At 33.4% G+C, this 21,943-nt stretch overlaps 1 protein-coding gene across 5 annotated transcripts; it reads right to left on the bottom strand.

The window, feature by feature from the left end:
* Positions 1-9,755: 9,755 nt before the first annotated feature.
* Positions 9,756-14,865, bottom strand: LOC120204513. 5 transcript variants are annotated; one of them, XR_005523945.1, is made up of 9 exons: positions 14,467-14,865; positions 13,502-13,604; positions 13,296-13,405; positions 12,379-13,188; positions 11,231-11,757; positions 11,027-11,091; positions 10,773-10,865; positions 10,499-10,578; positions 10,163-10,177 (listed from the first exon to the last, which is right to left on the bottom strand). XR_005523945.1 is itself a non-coding variant. In XM_039204574.1 (8 exons), exons 4-8 carry the CDS (start codon positions 12,625-12,627, stop codon positions 10,046-10,048), a joined length of 1,053 nt encoding a protein of 350 aa, XP_039060505.1. In that variant the 5' UTR covers positions 12,628-13,188; positions 13,296-13,405; positions 13,502-13,604; positions 14,467-14,865; the 3' UTR covers positions 9,756-10,045. The 5 variants fall into 5 exon arrangements, 4 of the variants coding, with proteins under 4 accessions (XP_039060505.1, XP_039060506.1, XP_039060507.1 ...); XM_039204574.1 differs by lacking the exon at positions 10,773-10,865 and having other exon boundaries at positions 9,756-10,177; XM_039204575.1 differs by lacking the exon at positions 10,773-10,865 and having other exon boundaries at positions 9,756-10,177; positions 13,296-13,383.
* Between the last annotated feature and the right edge of the window lie 7,078 nt (positions 14,866-21,943).

Raw genomic sequence — 21,943 nt, 5'->3', positions numbered from 1 at the left:
TTCAGCAAAGAACAAAGAGATGAAAAGAAGATGTGAAGACAGAAAGGCAAAATTGAAAGGGGGGGAAATCTTTTGGAAACACATGTCTTTCCCACAGTTGAAGACCACATTCAGATCAGGGGAACAATTAATGTGGAACAGCAGCTTGTTGAAGCCTTTAAAGAAGAAAAGTTGACGAAAGATCAAGACATAGTTGAAGAAGCTATGAATGGATTATTTATCAACATGATCATGAATGACAACAAAACTGGCAAATACTTGGATAGGATTCGCCCATGTCTTCCTGGAGAAACACTCATCAATTGGACCGCTGAAGATCTTCCCATAGTTTTTAATATTAATACAGAGTAATATTCAGAACTAATCTTTATGTTTAGCTCAAAAATATGAAAACTTTTTGTTATCTTGTAAAAGAAATTATGTTAAATATAAGAAACTTTCTTTAAAATTTTCAGATGGCAATCATTCTTTACATTTTCTTTACATTTTTACATTTATTTATTTCATAAATTTACTATATTCTTTCGGAAATATGTCCGACTTAAATTTGCAGGTGTCACAGTGTTAATAGCATGTTTATTCCTAGATTTAATCCAGTGATAAATTTAGAGCAGCCTATATGTCTGGAAGAAATCAATGGTTGTGAAGATGAACTGGAATGTGATGTTCCTACTGAATTATTAAGATTGGTAGAAAAAGAGGACAAACAAATTCTACCACACAAAGAAGAGGTTGAGACTGTGAATTTGGGAACAGATGAAGAAAGAAAAGAGGTGAAAATTGGCACTACTCTGACAATCCAGATAAGCAAGAATTGATAAATCTCCTTCAAGAGTTCAAAGATATCTTTGCCTGGTCTTATCAAGATATGCCTGGTTTGAGCACAGATATAGTGATACACAAGCTTCCAATCAATCCAGAATATAAACCGGTTCAACAAAAGCTCAGAAGAATGAGGCCAGAAATGTTGTTGCAAATCAAAGAAGAAGTAATGAAACAAATCAATGCAGGTTTCCTACAAGCATCTAAATACCCAGAATGGGTAGCCAACATTGTTCCCGTACCAAAGAAAATGGGAAAGTTCGAATGTGTGTGGATTACAGAGATCTCAACAAAGCTAGTCCGAAAGATAGCTTTCCCTTACCCCACATAGACACATTGGTGGATAATACTGCAGGACATGCATGGTTTTCATTTATGGATGGATTTTCAGGATATAATCAGATAAAATGAATCCTGAAGACATGGAAAAAACAACATTTATAACCATGTGGGGCACATTCTGTTATAAAGTGATGCCATTTGGATTGAAAAATGCAGGGGCAACGTATCAAAGAGCCATGGTAACTTTGTTTCATGACATGATGCACAAAGAGATTGAAGTATATGTAGATGACATGATTGCCAAATCCAGAACGGAAGAAGAACATATTCAAAATCTGAGAAAGCTTTTCCAGAGATTGAGGAAATATCAATTAAAGCTCAACCCCGCAAAATGCACTTTGGGGTAACTTCCGGGAAGCTTTTGGGATTTGTAGTCAGCAAAAAAGGAATCGAGATTGATCCAGATAAAGTCAAAGCAATTCAAGATCTTCCACCACCCAATACAAAAAAGAAGTTCGAGGTTTTTTGGGAAGGTTAAATTATATATCTCGGTTCATTTCTCAATTAACTGACAAATGTGATCCAGTGTTCAAATTACTTCAAAAGAACAATCCTGAAGTCTGGAATGAAGAATGTCAAGAAACTTTGGATATTATTAAGAGAATACTTATCCAATGCCCAATTTTAGTATCACCAATGCCTGATAGACCATTAATTCTCTATTTGACGGTCTTCGAAAATTCGATGGGATGTGTACTAGGACAGCATGATGAATCAGGAAGGAAAGAAAAAGCTATTTATTATCTGAGCAAAAAATTTACTGATTGTGAAGTTCGATATCCACAATACAAAAATTATGTTGTGCCTTGGTGTGGGCTACTCGAAGACTCAGACAATATATGTTATACCATACTACTTGGTTGATATCCAAACTTGATCCTTAAAGTTCTTAATGGAATCACCAGCTTTGACAGGCAGAATGGCTAGATGGCAGATGTTATTATCTGAGTTTGACATTATCTATGTCAACCAAAAAGCGATAAAAGGAAGTGTCATAGCTGATTTTCTGGCCAGTCGTGTATCAAATGATTATCAGCCTTTGAACTTCAATTTTCCCGATGAAGATCTGTTGTGCATATCCATGAATGAAGAAGTCAGAACAAATGATGATTTGCAACTTGGAAGCTTTATTTTGACGGAGCATCTAATGCTTTGGACGAGGAATTGGGGCAGTGTTAATTTCTCCAGAAAATGTTTATTATCCCTTTACAAGTAGACTGGAGTAGTCTTTTGCACCAATAACATGGCGGAATATGAAGCTTGTGTCATGGGATTGAAAGCAGCTATAGAAAGAAAAATCAAATTTCTCAAGATATATGGAGATTCATCTTTAGTGGTGTATCAATTGCGAGGAGAATGGGAAACAAAAGATCCCAAATTGTTGGAATATCGAAGTTTTACCCTCGAATTATTGAAAGAATTTGAGAGGGTTACCTTCGATTATCTCCCTCGAGAAGAAAATCAAATGGCAGATGCTTTGGCTACATTAGCTGCTATGTTTCAGGCAACTCAGAAGGTTGATATGATGCCAATCAAATGCAAGTATATGAAATTCCTGCACATTGTTATAGTGTGGAAGAAGAGGTAGATGGTAAACCATGGTATCATGATATCCTGCAATATATCAAAAATCAAAGTTATCCACCAAATGCATCGGAAATTGATAAAAGAACCTTGAAAGAATGGCTGCTGGATATTTTCTTGATGGAGAGATTATGTATAGAAGAAGCAATGATCAAATGCTATTGAGATGTTTAAATACCAGCGAAGCTCGAAACGTCATTGAAGAAGTACACAGTGGAATATGTGGAACACATGCAAATGGTCTTTCTATGGCCAGAAAATAATGAGTATGGATACTATTGGGCTACCATGTACACAGATTGCATTGATTACGCAAGGAAATGTCATAAATGCCAGATATATGCAGACAAGATTCATGTACCCCCATCTCCTTTACATGTAATGACAGCACCCTGGCCATTTTCTATGTGGGGAATAGACTCATTGGGGCAATCACACCAAAAGCATCGAATGGACATTGCTCATCCTTGTGGCAATTGATTATTTTACCAAATGGGTTGAAGCTGCTTCATACACCAATATTAAGAGGTCCACAGTCTGCAAATTCATAAAGAAAGAGATAGTTTGCCGATATGGCCTACCAGAAAGGATCATTACAGATAATGCTCTGAACCTGAACAACAAAATGATGACCGAACTTTGTGCACAGTTCAAGATCAAACATGCAAACTCAGTGGCATATCGTCCAAAGATGAACGGGGCAGTTGAAGCAGCAAATAAGAACATCAAGAGAATCATTACAAAGACTACTGAAACTTACAAAGATTGGCACGAGAAGTTACCTTTTGCTCTATATGCATACCGAACTACTGTTCGAACATCTACTGGGGCAACACCGTTTTCTTTAGTCTACGGGATGGAAGCAGTCTTACCAATTGAAGTTGAGATTCCATCGCTCCGAATATTGAGAGAAACAAAATTGGATGAATCTGAATGGATCCAAGCTAGAGTTGATCAATTGAACCTTGTTGAGGAGAAAAGATTGAAAGCTATTTGCCATGGACAGATGTATCAAAACGGATGATGAAGTCTCATGATAAAAAAGTACATCCAAGAGAATTCCAAGAGGGTGATCTAGTACTAAAAAGATCTTGCCTATACATAAAGACTTCCGTGGGAAATGGATGCCTAATTGGGAAGGGCCATACATTGTGAAAAAGGCTTTTTCTGGAGGAGCGTTGATCTTGGCAGAAATGGATGGAAAAATTCTGAAAAATCCAATAAACTCGGATTCTGTCAAGAAATATTATGCTTGAAGAGAAAAAAGAAGAAAAAAGAGAAAAAAAAATAGAAAATGAAAAAGAAAAAAAAAGAAGAAAAAAAGGAAAAAAGAAAAAGGGGGTTAAGGTGAAAACCCGCAAAGGGCATCTTGTAATCAAAGGAAGGATTTGAGTTGAAAACCTGAAAAGGCGGCTCAAATGCAGGTTGATATTAGGCATCCGGCAATTGAATTCTCTTAAGATTTTGACAGTTTGGAAGAAACTTCACATCTACAAGCATTTTGACAACGTTTGAGATCTTCCAGACAAAAGCTTACATCATTACTCTAAATTGTGTCAACTTGATTAATTTAGAAATACTTATGCTTATAATTTGTTGAGACATTTGAATTTTTATCATTCTTATGTTTGCCATAACTTTGAATACAATTCTATCTATTTCAAGTTCAATTTATTTGAGAGACAATTTATTTTTGGAAATTCAATTTATTCTTTTCTATTGAATTAACATAATTTTGAAATAATTTAAAGATTTCTGAATATCACTTTATGTTAATACTTTTAAATACATGGAATACAAAGTAGGCAAATCATCACTAGCTTAAAGCCATGAACATCAAGATTGTTACAAGTGGTGCTACCGACAACAAGGTCGAATCCGCCAAATCTACTCATCAATGGCTCCAACCGATCACCATTCAGTTCTTGCACATCTGTTTTCAAAGATATACTAAGACAATAGAAGGCGATCTTTGCAATACTGATTCCAGCAAAAAAGAAACAAGACATTGATATCACTGGGAAATATGTCTCTAAACAGATCCTTATGTATGGTTTTTAAGGAAACCTAGAAGTATTTCCACCTCATCAGGTTCAAGTGGAGCAACTTTATTCCTTCCAACCCATACTAGATTCCATTTTCAGCATTCATTAAGAACATACTTCTGGACACTCTAAGGTGGCTCATTGTCATAAGCTTCAAGAACCTTACAGATCCTTTCTGTCAATTTGGCACTTCCTGTACATGTTTATAAACAGTTTAACTTTATTCTTGGATTCCAAGAAGGCCATCATTTCTTTGTCAATGGAAAAGCATCAGCACATGAAAGAAGCAGAATAAGAGAAACTCTGTTGGCAGATTATGAATATAGCCTTTTTTAGTGTAGCAGCATGGAAATGCTTCGAATCTACAAATTCTGGCTTTACATCGAATAAGTACTGTGATATCCCAGTCCAAACATTAAATGGAAGATGAATTTACCAATAGCATCTTCTGGAAGTGTTCTTTGAGTTATCTGACCTGGTTTAACAGAACCAATCATTGAATTTGGAAGATGAATTTACCAATAGCATCTTCTGGAAGTGTTCTTTGAGTTATCTGACCTGGTTTAGCAGAACAATCATTGAATTTAGAAGATGAATTTGCCAATAGCATCTTCTGGAAGTGTTCGTTGAGTTATTTGATCTAATTTTAACAGAACCAATCATTGAATTTGGAAGATGAATTTACCAATAGCATCTTCTGGAAGTGTTCTTTGAGTTATCTGACCTGGTTGGACAGAACAATCATTGAATTTGGAAGATGAATTTGCCAATAGCATCTTCTGGAAGTGTTCTTTGAGTTATCTGATTTGGTTGGACAGAACAATCATTGAATTTGGAAGATGAATTTGCTCATAGTAAAAATAAGGATACTCAATAGCATCTTCTGGAAGTGTTCTTTGAGTTATTTGATCTGAAGAAGTGCATCAGCAGCCTTAGTCATTTGAGCAGCATATAAAATTTGCCAATTCTGCAATTAATGAATTTGGACCACACATCTCTACATGGCTATTGAAGCTTCAGCCTTTGAGAATCCCATTTTTGTCAAGTATAACAGTTTATTCTCCTCATCAGAATCAGAATTCAAGATTTCTCGGTATTAGAAGAACTATCGATATCTGTGAAATCATCTTGAAAGGTTACTTCATAATCAGATGAGTTGTTATCAGAATCAACATGTTGCCTGAATGCAAGCTTTTCAAGAGCCTATACTATTGAGTTTTATTCTCAAGAGATTTTTGTGACATTATATCTACAATTGTCAAAGATGATAGATTTCTTTCATTTGAAGAAGAAAAATCTATTGGGTTTTTACAATTGAAGAAATACTCAATTCACCAATCTGAAATCAAATAACTCAACATTCATGCATCATATTTTAAGTGTTTACAAAAATAGGTGCATTTTCATTCATTTTCATCTATGTTGAATTTTTAACTGGAATTTCAAAGATTTTAGCAAAGATTCAAATCCATCACTTGATGGAGCAGCTTTTCCAGAGAAGTTCATAATGAGAAGAACTCATCTGAAGAAGGAAGAAGAAATTCATAATGAGAAGAATTTGTTCAACCTTTTACCTGAATTCATCACTTGATGGATTATTTTTGCCAGAGAAGGTTCATAATGAGAAGAACTCATCTGAAGAAGGAAGAAGAAATTCATAATGAGAAGAATTTGTTCAACCTTTTACCTGAATTCATCACTTGATGGATTATTTTTGCCAGAGAAGGTTCATAATGAGAAGAACTCATCTGAAGAAGGAAGAAGAAATTCATAATGAGAAGAATTTGTTCAACCTTTTACCTGAATCCATCATTTGGTGGATCATCTTTTCCAGAGAAAGTTCATAATGAGAAGAACTCATCTGAAGAAGGAAGAAGAAGTTCATAATGAGAAGAATTTGTTCAACCTTTTGCTTGAATTCATCATTTGATGGATCAACATTGCCAGGTAAAGTTCATAATGAGAAGAACTCATCTGAAGAAGGAAGAAGAAGTTCATAATGAGAAGAATTTGTTCAACCTTTTGCTTGAATTCATCATTTGATGGATCAACATTGCCAGGTAAAGTTCATAATGAGAAGAACTCATCTGAAGAAGGAAGAAAAAGTTCATAATGAGAAGAACTCATCAAGAGCTTATTCAACCTTTTGAACGACTCTATCACAAAAAGGAGGTCATCATCATCCCCAGCAGAAAGTTCATAATAAGAAGAACTTATTTGGAGAAAAAGAAGAATTTATTCAATATCTCCATAATGATCAAAGTAAAGTCAAATGGATAAAAAATTTTATTATCTTTTCATCTTTGCCCTATTCTTGTTAACACAAGAATGAGCAAAGAGGGGCAGCTGAAGATACTAAATTTTTTTTACCCATATTATTATTATTAATATTATTATTATCCTTATTATTATTAATATTATTATTATCATTATTATTATTATTATTATTATTATTATTATTATTATTATCATTATTATTATTATTATTAAATATATTAAAAAATAATAATTACAGGCCCAATTACAATTGGACCGGCCCAGTTACAAACCAACCAGAATCGGTCCAAATCCAACCAGAAACCCTAAATATTTGGGTTTCCAGTTAGGGTTTCCTAACCCTAATTTGATCAGCCGCCTCAGCTCACAGCCGTTGAATCTGATAAGATCCAACGGTCTAGATGGTGCCAGAAGGAAACCCTAGGGTTTGATACCCTAGGGCCACGCGGCGCCGTTCCAGCTTCCACGCGGCTGCCGACAGCCCTCGCCGCCTCCGCCGCTGCCACGTCCCAACCGAAGACTCCAGAAGATCATATACCAGCCGTCCATGCAAGGCTACGGGGTGAGTCACCACTGGTAGTCCGATGACTCACCGAGGCCCCCTCTTCGGACCGGTCTGAGACGAACACCGGTGGTGGCTATAAAAGCCACCACCCCATCTGCGAAGAAAAAAGAGGAGAGGACAAAAACTAGAAACAGAGAACGGAGAAGAAAAAGACAGAGAAAAAAAAACAAACTAATACCAACGATCTCAGCAGCAAAGAACCAGAAGAAAAAAAAGAGAGAAAAAGGAAGAAGAGACTTACCGAGGAAGCGTTGACCACCGGATCTCGTCAGAACCTTCGAAACATCGAAGGTATTTTTGTAAGATTTGCTCCGATTAGGAGCCTTTTAAAGGAAGAGAACACCGGGACCGTCCTTACGGTCCGATCTATCTATTCGTATAAAAATATTTTTTTCCGGCCACCGGATGCGGTGGCCGGCGGTGATATTCACGGCGGCCCACGGTGGCCGACCGGTAACCGGCTTCCCTCCGATGAGGGAAGCTAGAGAGAAGGCAGAGAGTTTAAAACTCTCTCAGTGAAGAGAGAGAAGAAAATGGAAAATGAAGGTTGGCCCTTCGGGCCATCCGGTTTTGGACTCTTATAGTCCTTCCCGAACGACGTCGTTTCGGGAAGGACTATGCGCGTAATTATGAAATAGTTAAACCCCGTCCGCAGTCCCTCGTATTTGTAAATTTTACATTTTGGTCACTAAACTGAATTTATAATAATTTTAATTCAGTCTTTGAATTTTAATTTTATTCATTTTAGTCCTTTTTATTAAAATAATATATTTAGGATAAATAACAGATTTAATCCCTCAATTTTAATAAATAATATTTTAATCCTTAGTTTATATTTTAATTTATTTTATTATAATATCCGAATTTAGATAATTTTATTTTAGTCACTAAATTATTAAATAAGAAAATAGCATGTTTAATCCCTATAATTTTGGTTAATTATAAATTAGATTTTTAATTTTATTTTTACTGTAATTTAGTCAGTTATTTTATATGTTTTCATTTATTTTATTGTTTTTAAATATATTGTTTTAGTAGTATGTTTTATTTTTTCATATATATATAATAATAAATAGTAATTTTTAAATATTTATTTTAATATCGAAGAAAAGGACAGTCTTAAAACAACTGGATGTTCTATTCTGATGTTTTAAAATTAAAAATTAAACAATATTATTTAAAATTTATCAATATCAAAGAAAAGAGCTGTCTTAAGGCACCTAGAAGTTCTTTTCTGATATTTATAAATAAAATAAATATTTTTTATATAATTTTGAAATAATAAGATTATAAATTAAATATATTTTTGAATTTTTAAATTTTAATAATAAGAGACAATTTATAATTAAAAAGTACCAATTTTGGGCGTTGTAGGGGTGCTAATTCTTCCCTAAACGTAACCGACCACGAATCCCTTTTTATTATTAAGAACGAGTTTTTGGTTATAAAACGCAGATCAGTTCATTTTTTAATTGATGTTTTTTTTATAAAAACTCTTTTAAAAGAAAAATTTTTAGGTATTCGACCTACCTGATTCAAAAGGTCGATGGCGACTCACAAATTATTTTCAAAATTATTTATTCACATCAATTTCCCCGCCAAATTTAATATTTCGTGCCCGGACGAAAACCGGTTACGACACAACGCATGCAATTTCATTAATACGTGATTTTGTAAATATTACGAATTTTTAATATTTATATTGATTATTTGTAATATAATTTAATATAGGATGATACATTATCTTTTAGGATTAGATTTATTATTTTATTAGAAATTAAGGATGAGTTAAAACATTAACTTTAGATATTATTATTTTATTAGGAATTAGAGTCAAGACATGTTTAGTTTGTTATTATTTTATTAATTAGTTATTTAAGACCTTTAGAACTGAGTCCCTATATAAAGTAGACTTCATTCAACTTTATAATTCAGATTTATTTGATTAATAATACAACGAGAGTTCGTTTTTGCAAGTGTTGATTGTCTTGTGCCTTCGAAGCTTCTTCTCCTGGAGTTCTTTCAAGTTCATGTGAGGGAGATTAATCTTCACACTCCAATTTTTCTTTTCATCGCGACTAGGAGGGTTGGTTAGAGCCATATTATCGTGTTTGTCTTTTCATTACGACTAGGATGGCTCGATAAGACATTATCCATCGATTTTCCACATATCCATCCACACCATCAATCATTTGTATCGTTTACCTTCATAAAGGAGATCTTTTAATTTATTGGTTATCTTACTTTATTTTCAATTTCTTTATCTTTTCTTTATCTTGTTTTAATCTTATTTCTTACCTTGTTTCCAACACCTAAAAGAAACCCTAAGAACCCTATTTGTTGCCACCACATTCCTCTATTCATTCCCCATTGTTCTTCACCGAGTCTAGAACTTTCTAGGTTTGATTCTTCAACAAGAACAACGCTCATTAACCCACCACCGATTCCCTATCAATAATGCACACCAGGTGCCCACATCACATGCATAATATATTCCACTCGAAATCCCACTTGTCGTGTAGATCACCCGTTCTGCAAAAGCCTGCATAAAAGCAACTAAGTTTTTGACTAAAAAACAACTATCAAAGGATGAGTAAGCAAGTTCATGTTGGATTATTAGAATTAGTTCAATTCCAATGCTTAATGTTCCTTTACTCAAAAGTTGGTTGATATTAGTTATCTCAAAAATACCATTACTATGTCAAAACTTTTTCGGCATATTAATACCCTTCCAATTAATGGTTATGAATGCCTTTGAACTGCTAAATGCTAATGATTCATCACAAAAGACAATCAACATTTTCGTCAGAAATATAAATCATATGAAAATGCAAGTGAGCCCATGACATATATGGAGCTTTACCTTCTGCCTGAGAGCCCAAAAAGCAGGAAGCACTGCTGCACCATTTGACGTTATTAGAGCAATTGATTGCCATATGTGTCCTGCATCAGTTTCCAAGTACAGGATTGTCTAAATTTGATTTAATAGAATTACATGATACCAACCCATGGAATTCATCTCAAATGAAAAAAAAAACTAATAAACCTTTTCCAAAGCTAGAGAGTACAAGACCCATCTAAAAGGATATGCAGCTTTTTGATGTAATTGACTCATAAGTGCCTGATCATAAACTTACGTTGGTGTTAGTATAGACTGAGTCAATGATTACAGGCTTTGTCAATCTCAACCCCTCCTCCGACCCCCCAAGAAGAAGAAAAAAATTGAACAACTGCATCAAGTAGACATATGGTCTAAATATTTTTTTTTGAAACTAATCACATCCTGGAAAGAGAATAAATCTCTACTTTGGAACTATAAACAATAATGTTGATGAAAGTTAGTGGAGGGATGTCAGACACATTTTTGCATTCAACCCCAAAAAGAATTTACCTTGATGCGATACAATCTCAATACTACAATCAAAGCCTCCATGGTTCCGGTCACAGGCACAAAAGCTGAGAAACAGAAAATAGTGCAATTAAAAGGAAATGAAGAATGCACTTCAGACATTCATTGTGTCCTTAAGCAAGGAATTACATATAAATAAAATATTTTCAATAGAAAAAGGTATAAAAATGTGGAGATGGCTAATACCTGTATGATGTTAATCCACTTGCATCAAGAGCAGATCTGCAATCACCATGATAGGAGCACCTTTTCGGGCATCTTTCAAGTGAAATAGGCATAGTAGTCTGCCTGATGGAAGTGCCACCAGTGCTGTTTGGATTCCTTAATGCAATATTCCAGATTCTTTCCTTAATGTACAAGATGTAAAAATCGACCTTTTCTTCACCTGAACTGTACAATACAAAAAACATGGAGCCGTGACTGCTTCTTGACTTGTTTGCATAATAGAAGTCCCAGTTAACAAGTGATGGCAATCCACCGTTTCCAACATATACTTCATGATTTATCTTTCTTTCAGACATCAGCCGAACATGGAGATTTCCACCAGTTGCACCACGAGGAATGTCCAGAGTAAAATAAGTCCAGGTATCTACTCCAAATGAGTTGTTGCTTAAAAGGGGCTCAAGATGAAAATCGGCACCACCCAACATCACTTTCTCACTGTATGGCAAAAAATAGGATTCAAAAGGGGTGGAATCTTTCCTGAGAACCGTCTGCATTCAACCATTCTCAGCGTGTCAATAACTTACTACTGCGAATGAGTTTCTTCGAGCATCAACAGAAGGAAAAGATAGTCTAGGAATAAAACTGTTCATAAATCTAATTAAAAATAATAATAACACTAAAATGGAAATCAGAAATCAATGGTTGCATCTCGTTACTCTATGTCCAAGTGAAAAATTAGAAGGTAGAATTTCAAAACCAAAATTTGGCCCCTCTTTGCTTAAATGAGTTTTCTTTGAACAATCCTCGGTATTTAAGGCCATAAATTTGATTGAAGTTTCACCCTTTCAGTCCTTGATATCAGACTGTCAAGATATGGTGTCCAATCGCCCACAAATGAAATTTAGACCGTCATCTTCTTATTGTTAGTTTTGTGTCACCACTAACAAGCAAGTAAATCATTTCTCTTTCTATTCTTCAGACCTGATATCTACTTTATCCTCAAAGATGTGAATGATATTATTCAATGCACAGAATTTCACAGAAAAGCATCATAGTATAAAGCTAAAAAATGAAAAAATAAATTGAATCAATGAAACTTATAAAGAAGGAAGTGAACAGAGATTAAGCGAACAGGGATTACATATAACACATTTCTTGACAATGCCCACCTGAAGCATGTATCTTTCAGATAAACAGTTTGGCCCAGCCTTCCCCAATGGACATTCAAGCTCTTGTAGATGAAGGGAATAGCAAACTTTTGAGACATTACTTTGGGACCCACCAATTACCTTCGAGAGATTGTGGGCTAGAACAGAAATATACCACAGACCAACCTTTGGGGAGTTAATGACCAAGGGGGATTTATTTAAGTTACCAGAATAATCATGTAGCTGAAGGCATAGCACCATAACGAGCATAGCATATCAAGTCAATTCCGCTAGTATTCAGAGTGTTACTTAAAGGTCTTAACCTTACATTTTCCGCTGAAATGGTTAAGAATTCAGATATTCGTAGTATCTCTAAGGTGTATATTTTCATTTCTTCATCTTCAAGGCAAGAGGTCTCAAATTGTTCCTGCAAGAAACCATGCTTTGATTGAAGAGCCCAGATGCAGAACCATTTCCAGAATTATTGCGAGATAGACCACATGAAAGCTGTTCAACAGTTTGGTTGCAATATTGCCCATGCATTGTTGAGGTTACACATCCTTCCACGGTGATATTGGCCGCAAAGGAGTAAGAAGGGCCTTGATGTTCAACGGTTCTTGATCCATACCACAATGATATCCATATGTCTGAAATGGGTCATTGTATGTGAATCGCTAAAAGCATCGCCTCGTCGCCTCTCGCCGCCTCCGACGACTGAATCTCCGCCTCATGTACTCGCCGCCGCCTTGGTGGTCGGAGGCTTTCTTCTAAACGCCTCGCCTAGCGCCTCAAAGCGCCTTAGGCGCGCTTTTTAAAACACTGAGTGTAATACTTGCCCAAGGATTCAGTTAAACAAATTACACAAGAATCCACTTTATTTTAAGGATGTAAAGATGGCATCTCTTTGGCATAAAATACATTTGATAATGATAGCAAACCTTCTCATTTGTCAACTCCATTGTCATATTTCTTGGTACAGGATAACACTGCTCTGAATTTTGCAGTACTTGTGTTCCTTCAAAAGAGCTGTTAGATAGTGAGACTAGTTCTGCAACATAAGAAAATCTTAAAACTTCTAGTCACTTGGGTTCATGAAGTTAGTAATTATAGAAGAAATAAATATTTATGTTTGTTTGCAAGATACCTCTTAATTAAGTGTTTGAGACATCTGGCAACGGGAGGCTGCCTTCTCTGAAACATATCATCGGCAGCACACTTTTAGGAACTTTTTCAACACTTTTAATATCCTGCAAGAAGTTCGAAGCATAAGCAAAAGAGATAAGAAAGAGTTGAAATAATTTTAACACTTTGCATTAATAAAAAAAGTAGAAATGTAGCATAAACAAACAGAATAAATTAAACAATACTGATTAACCTAATAACCTAATCATATTGGATAAGTTTACTTTCAAGGTTGACACTTGGCTTCGATGCTATTGACATAGAGGAGAACCAAGGGGGTAAATCAACTGAGACAAGGCAAATTGTAAACCGAAGGAGGCATTACACATTAAAGTAACTAGAAAAGTAATACTATCTGATTCATCATCATAGTTTCTGAACCACTCCCATTTTCCAATTCACAACAGATTGGACTAAAAATAGCACAAAACATTTAACTTCCTTTTCTCTCCTGCATACGAGTTGCTGGGAATAACACTTCCTAGCTGCCCATAAAAGGAAACAAATCTAATAACCATTATGACAGAAAGGAACGCCTTCAAACTTGATAGTTCCAAATCATTGTTTCTATAGCTAATTTAACTTAGTCCTGCTGAGGCATAATTGCAATCAAATATGATGTAATACTTGAGTTAAAAGGAAGAAAACTTACACTAAAAATCAAAATTGACTAGGAGAATTCTAATATTTTGCTATCATCATTAAAATAGACAAATAAGATTGAGGGAAAAAACAAACAAACAAAGAACGTGTAAATTAAAATTAGCAACAATAAGTAGAAACAACAATCCAATCACTTAAGCTGAAGTTAAAACTTCAACAACCACTCATCAATCAGAGCAGTTTATAACAAAACCATTAAGAAAAAACAAAGCAAATTGACCCGAAATGGCTAATAAAAAAGACAGCGAAAATAGTTTTACGTACCTCATTTATAACGCATAGCAAAAGGTCTGATCTGGGTTTCTGGGTATTTGAAGCTAGATATATTGAAGGTGTTATATTCGCCATGTTGCTCAATTGAATTACAGTGCCAAATAAACAAGAAAAGAGAGTAAAAAGATTTAGAATGAAGCTACAAGCAGGGTAAAGAATCGAATTTTCTGCCATTTTCTTTTGTGATGATTCTTACATAGAACCAAAAAAAACAATGACAGCAATCAGGAGATAACTTAAAAATAAAGGAATTAAAAGCACAAAAGATGTATTTGGAAACTGTTTCCTGAAGACATTTATTTAAGATTTAAGTGGGCATTGTTCTTTAAAATGCCAATTAATTGACTGCAACCATAGTTCGAGTCAAGTTAAGAGAAAAGAGATGGAAAAAAAGACGACGCTCGAGGAAGAGGAACGTACCAAAACGCGCCACCCCGTTCAAAGGATCTGTTTGGTATTTGGTATTTGTTCCAGAAAGCCCAAAGCATGTGAACTATGGAGAAAGCAAATTTAAGATGTCAAAAACAAACAGATATTAGATTATTTCTGAAATTTTATTTTGCTAGCTGACCTACCTTATTTGATTTAATTAAAAAATAACTAAGACTTTTGTACGGTCTTAACTCTTAACAACCTTCTATTTCAAACTTGCTTTTAATTTTCGAGTTGTCTCACGAAATGAGGACTAATATACGATGCTACTAGAAATATAATAAGTTATTTAATATAGTCAGTTTAGCGCTATCGGAAATGTTGAGTAATAATAATGTTATAGGTGGAAATCATGAAGAAATATTAAAAAATTTAACAACCGGTAAACTTATCTTGTCGGTACGTATCAATATCATTCAAATATGTATCGATACATAACAATATAACAGGTAAAAATATGATAAAATCAGGTTCAATATGACAAAACCGATAAAGCGCTACCAGATATGTTGAAGGTATCGATTCCATTCAAATAAGTATCGATACTTATGAAATTTAAAAAAAAACAATAATAGTGCCTATAAAGTATCGATATTTTATAAACATGTATCGATACGTAACAATATAAAATGTAAAAATATGACAAAACCGGTTTCATTATGACAAAACCGGTAAAGCGCTACCAGATATGTTGAAGGTATCGATTCCATTTAAATAAGTATCAGTACTTATTGAATTTTAAAGAAAAGTGATAATAGCGCCTATAAAGTATCGATACGTAACAATATAACAGGTAAAAATATGACAAAATCGATTTCATTATGACAAAATCGGTAAAGCGCTACCGAATATGTTGAAGGTGTCGATTTCATTCAAATAAGTATCGATACTTATGGAATTTTAAAGAAAAGCAATAATAGCGCCTATAAAGTATCGATATTTTACAAACATGTATCGGTACGTAACAATATAACAGGTAAAAATATGACAAAGCCGGTTTCATTATGACAAAACCGGTAAAGCGCTACCGGATATGTTGAAGGTATCGATTCCATTCAAATAAGTATCGATACTTATGGAATTTTAAAGAAAAACAATAATAGCTCCTATAAAGTATCGATACTTTATAAACATGTATCGATACATAACAATATAACATGTAAAAATATGAAAAAATCGGTTTCATTATGACAAAACCGGTAAATCGTTACCAGATATGTTGAAGGTATCAATTTCATTCAAATAAGTATCGATACTTTTGGAATTTAAAAGAAAAGCAATAATAGCGCCTATAAAGTATCGATACTTTATAAACATGTATCGATACGTAACAATATAACAGGTAAAAATATGACAAAACTGGTTTCATTATGACGAAACCGATAAAGCGCTATCGGATATGTTGAAGGTATCGATACTTTAATAAGTATACGTAAAAAATTATCGATATTTTTAAAGGAGAAAAATGAAAACCTATCGAAAGTATCGACTCCTAACATAAAAGTATCGAGACTTGATAATTATATCAATTAACTATAAATAATATATCCGGTTAAAATATCAAAGACATAGCTAAATTTCCTTTGAAAATAAATAGAACACGACCGTAGTTTTCGAAATTGAAGCGTAATTGTTGTTGCATTTCAGAATGCGTTTTTAAAGTAAAGTTTGTTTGTTTGTAGCTACAGTCAAATCGAAAAGTACATTGTCGAAACCCTAGTTTTTTATTATTACAGTAATCGAAAATAAGGGTTTTATGTGTTTGGGGATTTCGAAGTAAAGAAGCATTTGAGACCGATTACAGATAGAAAGTGATATTCTAGGTAGATGATAAATATCGATACTTTTATATAATATTAAAGGTAGAAAATGATATTGTAGGTTGTATAAATGTATCGATACTTGTAGTATTGAGTATTCACATTCGTTTGAAGAAAATAGAGATTAGGGTTTTTGGGTTTGGTTTGAGGATTTCAAAGCTAAAAAGGATTTGAGACCGATTATATAATATTATAGGTTGAAAATAAATATCAATACCTGTATATAATATTATAGGTAGAAAATGATATTGTAGGTTGTATAAATGTATTGATACTTGTAGTAGTGGTCATTCAAATTCTTTTGAAGGAAATCGTTTTACTACAAGAGTAGTTATCGATATTTGTATATTGAATAAAGTGTATGTAACCAGTATTTGATTTTGATTTGCGTAAACTGATATATGAAGGAAAAATGAAGTCAACGGATCTTGCAATTATTGTTCGATGAAATGGATACTATCCGGAAGTTATTCTTCACATATCCAAACATATCAGCGTTGTTGGTTGATTGGCCGAGATTTTATATCCATTACGTCTTTGTATTGAAACACATACTACATGTATCTATATTTTATATTTGAGAAGTGTTGAAATATCAATACTAGTTATTAATGTATTTTATATATGCGTGCAAATGTATCGATAAACATTATTAAAGTATCGTTTCTATAATCTCGACAACAAAGTTTACATACTTTGTTATCGAAATTGGTAAAAATTTAAGAAAACGGTAAAATTTTTAAACAATCGATTAAATATAACAGATTGAAAATTGACACAACCGGTTTCTATAATTGCGCCTATAAAGTATCGGTACCTAAGAAACATATATCGATACATGACAATATAACAGGTTGAAAATTGACAAAACCGATTTCAAAATAAATAACTTAACAGGTTAAAATTTGACAAAATCAGTTTCCATAACTGCGCCTATAAAGTATCGATACACTTATGAAAAGTATCGATTCTTATAACTTCGAAACCGATTACTTTAAAGTATAGATTAATATACAATGTAAGTTGTAAAAATATTCTGGTTTAATGGTAAAATACGTTTACATAAAGTATCGATACTTTTTGTATATGTATCGATACTTTTTGTCCAGTATGCTTCCCAAACTGGATGAACCTAGGAAGTATCGATACCTATGAAACATGTATCGATACAAGACAATATAACATGCTAAAAATTAATAAAACCGGTTTCAATATGACAAAACCAGTAAATAGATACCGATTTTGAAAATAACCAAACGTCTCGCAAGTATCGATACCAAACATAAAAGTATCGATACACATATGAGAAGTATCGATTCTTAAAACTTCGAACCGATTACTTTAAAGTAATAGGTAAATATACAAAGTAAGCTGTAAAAATATACCGGTTTAATGGTAAAATACTTTTACATAAAGTATCGATACTTTTTGTATATGTATCAATACTTTTTGTACAGTATACTTCTTTAAAAATAGGCTCAATCAGCTTAGACTTTGGTAACATTTTAGGCGTTACATAATACGTTGATAATACTAATAACAAATTCGGTAATTAACCTATTTTGTTATCGTCGGATTTCCAAAAGCTCTATCGCTTAAAAAGGACTACCTATATTACGTTATATAAGTGCTATCTAATATGTTATTATGTTTGATAATGTTTCCAGTAATTAACTGGTTATGTTATCGTCAGATTTCCAAAGCTCCATCAGCTTTAACAAGGCGCTACCTATTACGTTATATAAATGTTACCTAATATGTTATTGTGCTTGATAATGTTTCGAATAATTAACCGGTTATGTTATCGTCTATATATTTTTGGCGCATTTTACATTGGACGATAACATAACTAGTTAATACCGTTTTTATTACCAACTCAAATAATATTTCCGGTTAAATCATATAATATTTACGGTATAGATTTTAACCAGTCACTTGTTTAACCAGTCACATCGTTTTTTAGCTGTTTTTAACCGTCTCACAGCAGAATTTCCCATTTTCTTTTATTTTTCTTTATTCAAAAGCTTTAGAGAAAAGAAAAACATCTCTCGACAAAACTAATCTATTTAATTTTTTTTAAATCAGTCTGCATTATTGATAAATAAATATAGAAAAAATAAAATTAATGAAAAATAGATTTTAAAAAATAAAAGTATAAAGATGAAATGAAATGAAATATTTAGAGAATTAGAGATATTAAACAGTACATGAAAAAATTATTGACTATTGTAAGTGTTTTCAATGGTACTCGTCGTCCCCTATTGATCTTTATGTTTTTGTTTTCTAATTGAAATTCGTCGGGGGCTTTCCATTATAAACTTAATTGCCTTGAAAAATCATAAAAAGTTAACTCAATAGTACACGAAATACCATTTCATCATCCAATAAAACGACACCCTCTCAATTATCCCATCAACTTTTTTTTAAAATAAAAACACAATAAGTTAACTCAATTTTTAATGAAAATCCTGAACTCCCCTCATTAATTGCATCGTAGGCATCAAAGAAGTCATTTAGTATGTTTTTTCATAAAATCATAAAAGTGCATAAAATATTTAAACACAAAGTTAAGATCGGTTGATTGAACTTAATTCTTTTCTAAATGCCCATGATCTTTCTTTATTAAAGGTTTTGTAAAAATATACTCTACTTAATGCAAAGTGTCTACATACTCTAGAACTATATATTTCTTGGAGATATGATCTCCAATGAAATGATGTCTAATTTCAATATGTTTAATTCTAGAATATTGAGCCTAATTTCATGCTTCAAAATTGTTCTTAATTCCTCTAGCAACATCTTGTTAATGAATCAAAGCTTGGGTTCTTTGGTTGCAATAAAAATGTTGGGTTTTCATCCAACTCTCACAGGAAAGGGTTTGGCTAAGCAAGGAGCTTCATTTCAAGAGTAAATCATCAAAGTAGTGTATTTCTATTCCTTTGGAGTATTAAGTTCCATAAATTTCAAGAAATTACTAAGATTTGAATATATGTTTAGGGTTTACCTTTGATTTCATGATCAAATCACGTTTTAGGTGTTAATAATGTGTTTCTAAGACACCTTAAGACCCTAAACAACTTACTAAAAATTTAGAACAAGATTGAAAACCAAACCAAGTTATTTAGGATGATTTTTAGGTGATTCTTGAGCTTAAAATATCTATTTAAGGGTTCGAGTATCGATACTATGATGAACATTATCGATATTGGTTGAATTGGGGCTGAAATTAGGGGTTTTAGAGAGGAGAATCGATTCTGTCAAGGTAGGTATCGATACTATCCCTACAATATCGATACTGTTAAAAATATTTTGATGTTTCGATATAACAAATAAAGTATATATGAATTTTAAGATTTTATATTTGATTTCAAAAATAATATTCGATTAAATTAATTGAATATAAAAAATATTACTCAAAGTTTTTAAATGTCAATTTTACTCCTCACTTAAGTGTAAAATTGTGTTTCAATCTTAAAATATATTTGAAACAATTTTTACAAAGTATTTCGAACCTTAATCGAGCCAAAAATAAATTTTAAGTAGGGGTGTACCGATACACTCTTCGGATGTACCAATACCCTTGAATTTCGAATGTAATAAGGGTACCGATACACAACCGAATGTATCGATACCCCTCATGTTATAATTGGCTCCGAGAAACATCTAATGCAATCAGTGCACCGATACCCCTGGGAGGTGCCGATACACTTGGTCAAATAATAGTCGAAATATTTGAATTTTACACTAGGTGTACCGATACCCCTACGCTCCCAACATATTTTTTAAATGGAAAACATACAAAAACGGCTCTATTGGCTTCACCAATGATCCCCAACATTCAGAATTGATCTAAGGTGTATTTAAACAAGTTCTGAAGCCATTGATCAACAAGAATTGAGAGACAATCAAAGTGAAAGCCTTAAACTTATTGTTTGAGCATTTCAAGTCTATTTTCCATTCAATATTCATTTTGCTTTCAATAACACCATTTGTGCTCAATTGTATTCATTTTTTAGTGTTATTTCTTTGTTCTAGAATTGTGCAAACATCTTACCTTGTGAGGTTTTTCTGTAAGTTTGCGAAATTTATAATTTTCTCATTGGGAGAGAGTGTTCTCAAGAATTTGGGGGTATAATTCTTGAGGGATTTGTAAGGTTACTCCTTGTCCTCAAAACAAAGACAAATTAGTGAATTTGTGGAAAATCCTTAGTGTGGATAGCTAAGGTAGTGGACGTAGACTTTGGTTGAGAAAGTCGAACCACTCTAAATCGCTGTGCAAATATTCTTAATTTTCTGCAAAAGCTTCCACCGAAATTTTTATTACCAATTCACCCCCTCTTGGCCAATTCATCTGATCGATTAACTCAATAATTGGTATCAGAGCTACACTCGTTTGAAGGTTTTACCATATATTGAGTCGATTCGGGAAGAATTATATCAATATTCAAGTCATCAATGACCTCCACCTCAAACTTCGACTTCGTTCTTGATTCTCAGACCGTCAACAAGCCTCCTTTCTTCAATGGAGCTAACTATGCTTATTTGAAGAATATGACGAGATATTTCATTCAAGCTAGTGACATGGGAGCATGAAAAATCGTAACGAACAGATACTCTGAACCATCCACAGATCCGAATATGTAGAGTGAAGAAGAGACGAGAATGTTCCAGCTCAATTCAAAGGCTATCCATATTATTTTCTGTGGACTTGGACCAGATGAATACGGGAGAGTTTCATCTTATACAACCACCAAGGAGATATGGGATAAACTACAAGTCACTCATGAAGGAACCAACGAGGTAAAAGAATCTAAAATCGGTCTTCTTACTTATAGCTATGCAAATTTTAGGATGAAACCGGATGAAGACATCAAAGCTATGACGTATCAATTTTCTGTGATTGAAAATGGTCTCAAAGAATATGGAGAGATCATTCCAAATGAGAAGCTTGTGAGGAAGATAATTTATTCTCTTCCAAAAGCTTGGTAATACAAGAAGACGTCAATTATCGAACCTAAAGACTTAAAGTCTTTAACTCTCGATGAGCTCATTGGTTCTCTCATCGCGCATGAAATGATGATTCAATATGAGGTAGACCTAGAGAAAAAGGACGAGACAAAGAAAGAGATGGAGAAAAAGAAGAACGTTGGAGTTGCTCTTAAATCCACAAAAGATTAAAGTGATTCTGATGATGACGACGATGATGAAGAGATAAC

Source organism: Hibiscus syriacus, unplaced genomic scaffold, assembly GCF_006381635.1.
Source record: "Hibiscus syriacus cultivar Baekdansim isolate YM2019G1 unplaced genomic scaffold, ASM638163v2 tig00010968_pilon, whole genome shotgun sequence".
Taxonomy (NCBI): domain Eukaryota; kingdom Viridiplantae; phylum Streptophyta; class Magnoliopsida; order Malvales; family Malvaceae; genus Hibiscus; species Hibiscus syriacus.
Note: the sequence above shows the minus strand (reverse complement) of the source record. Positions and strands in the feature narration are given on the sequence as shown.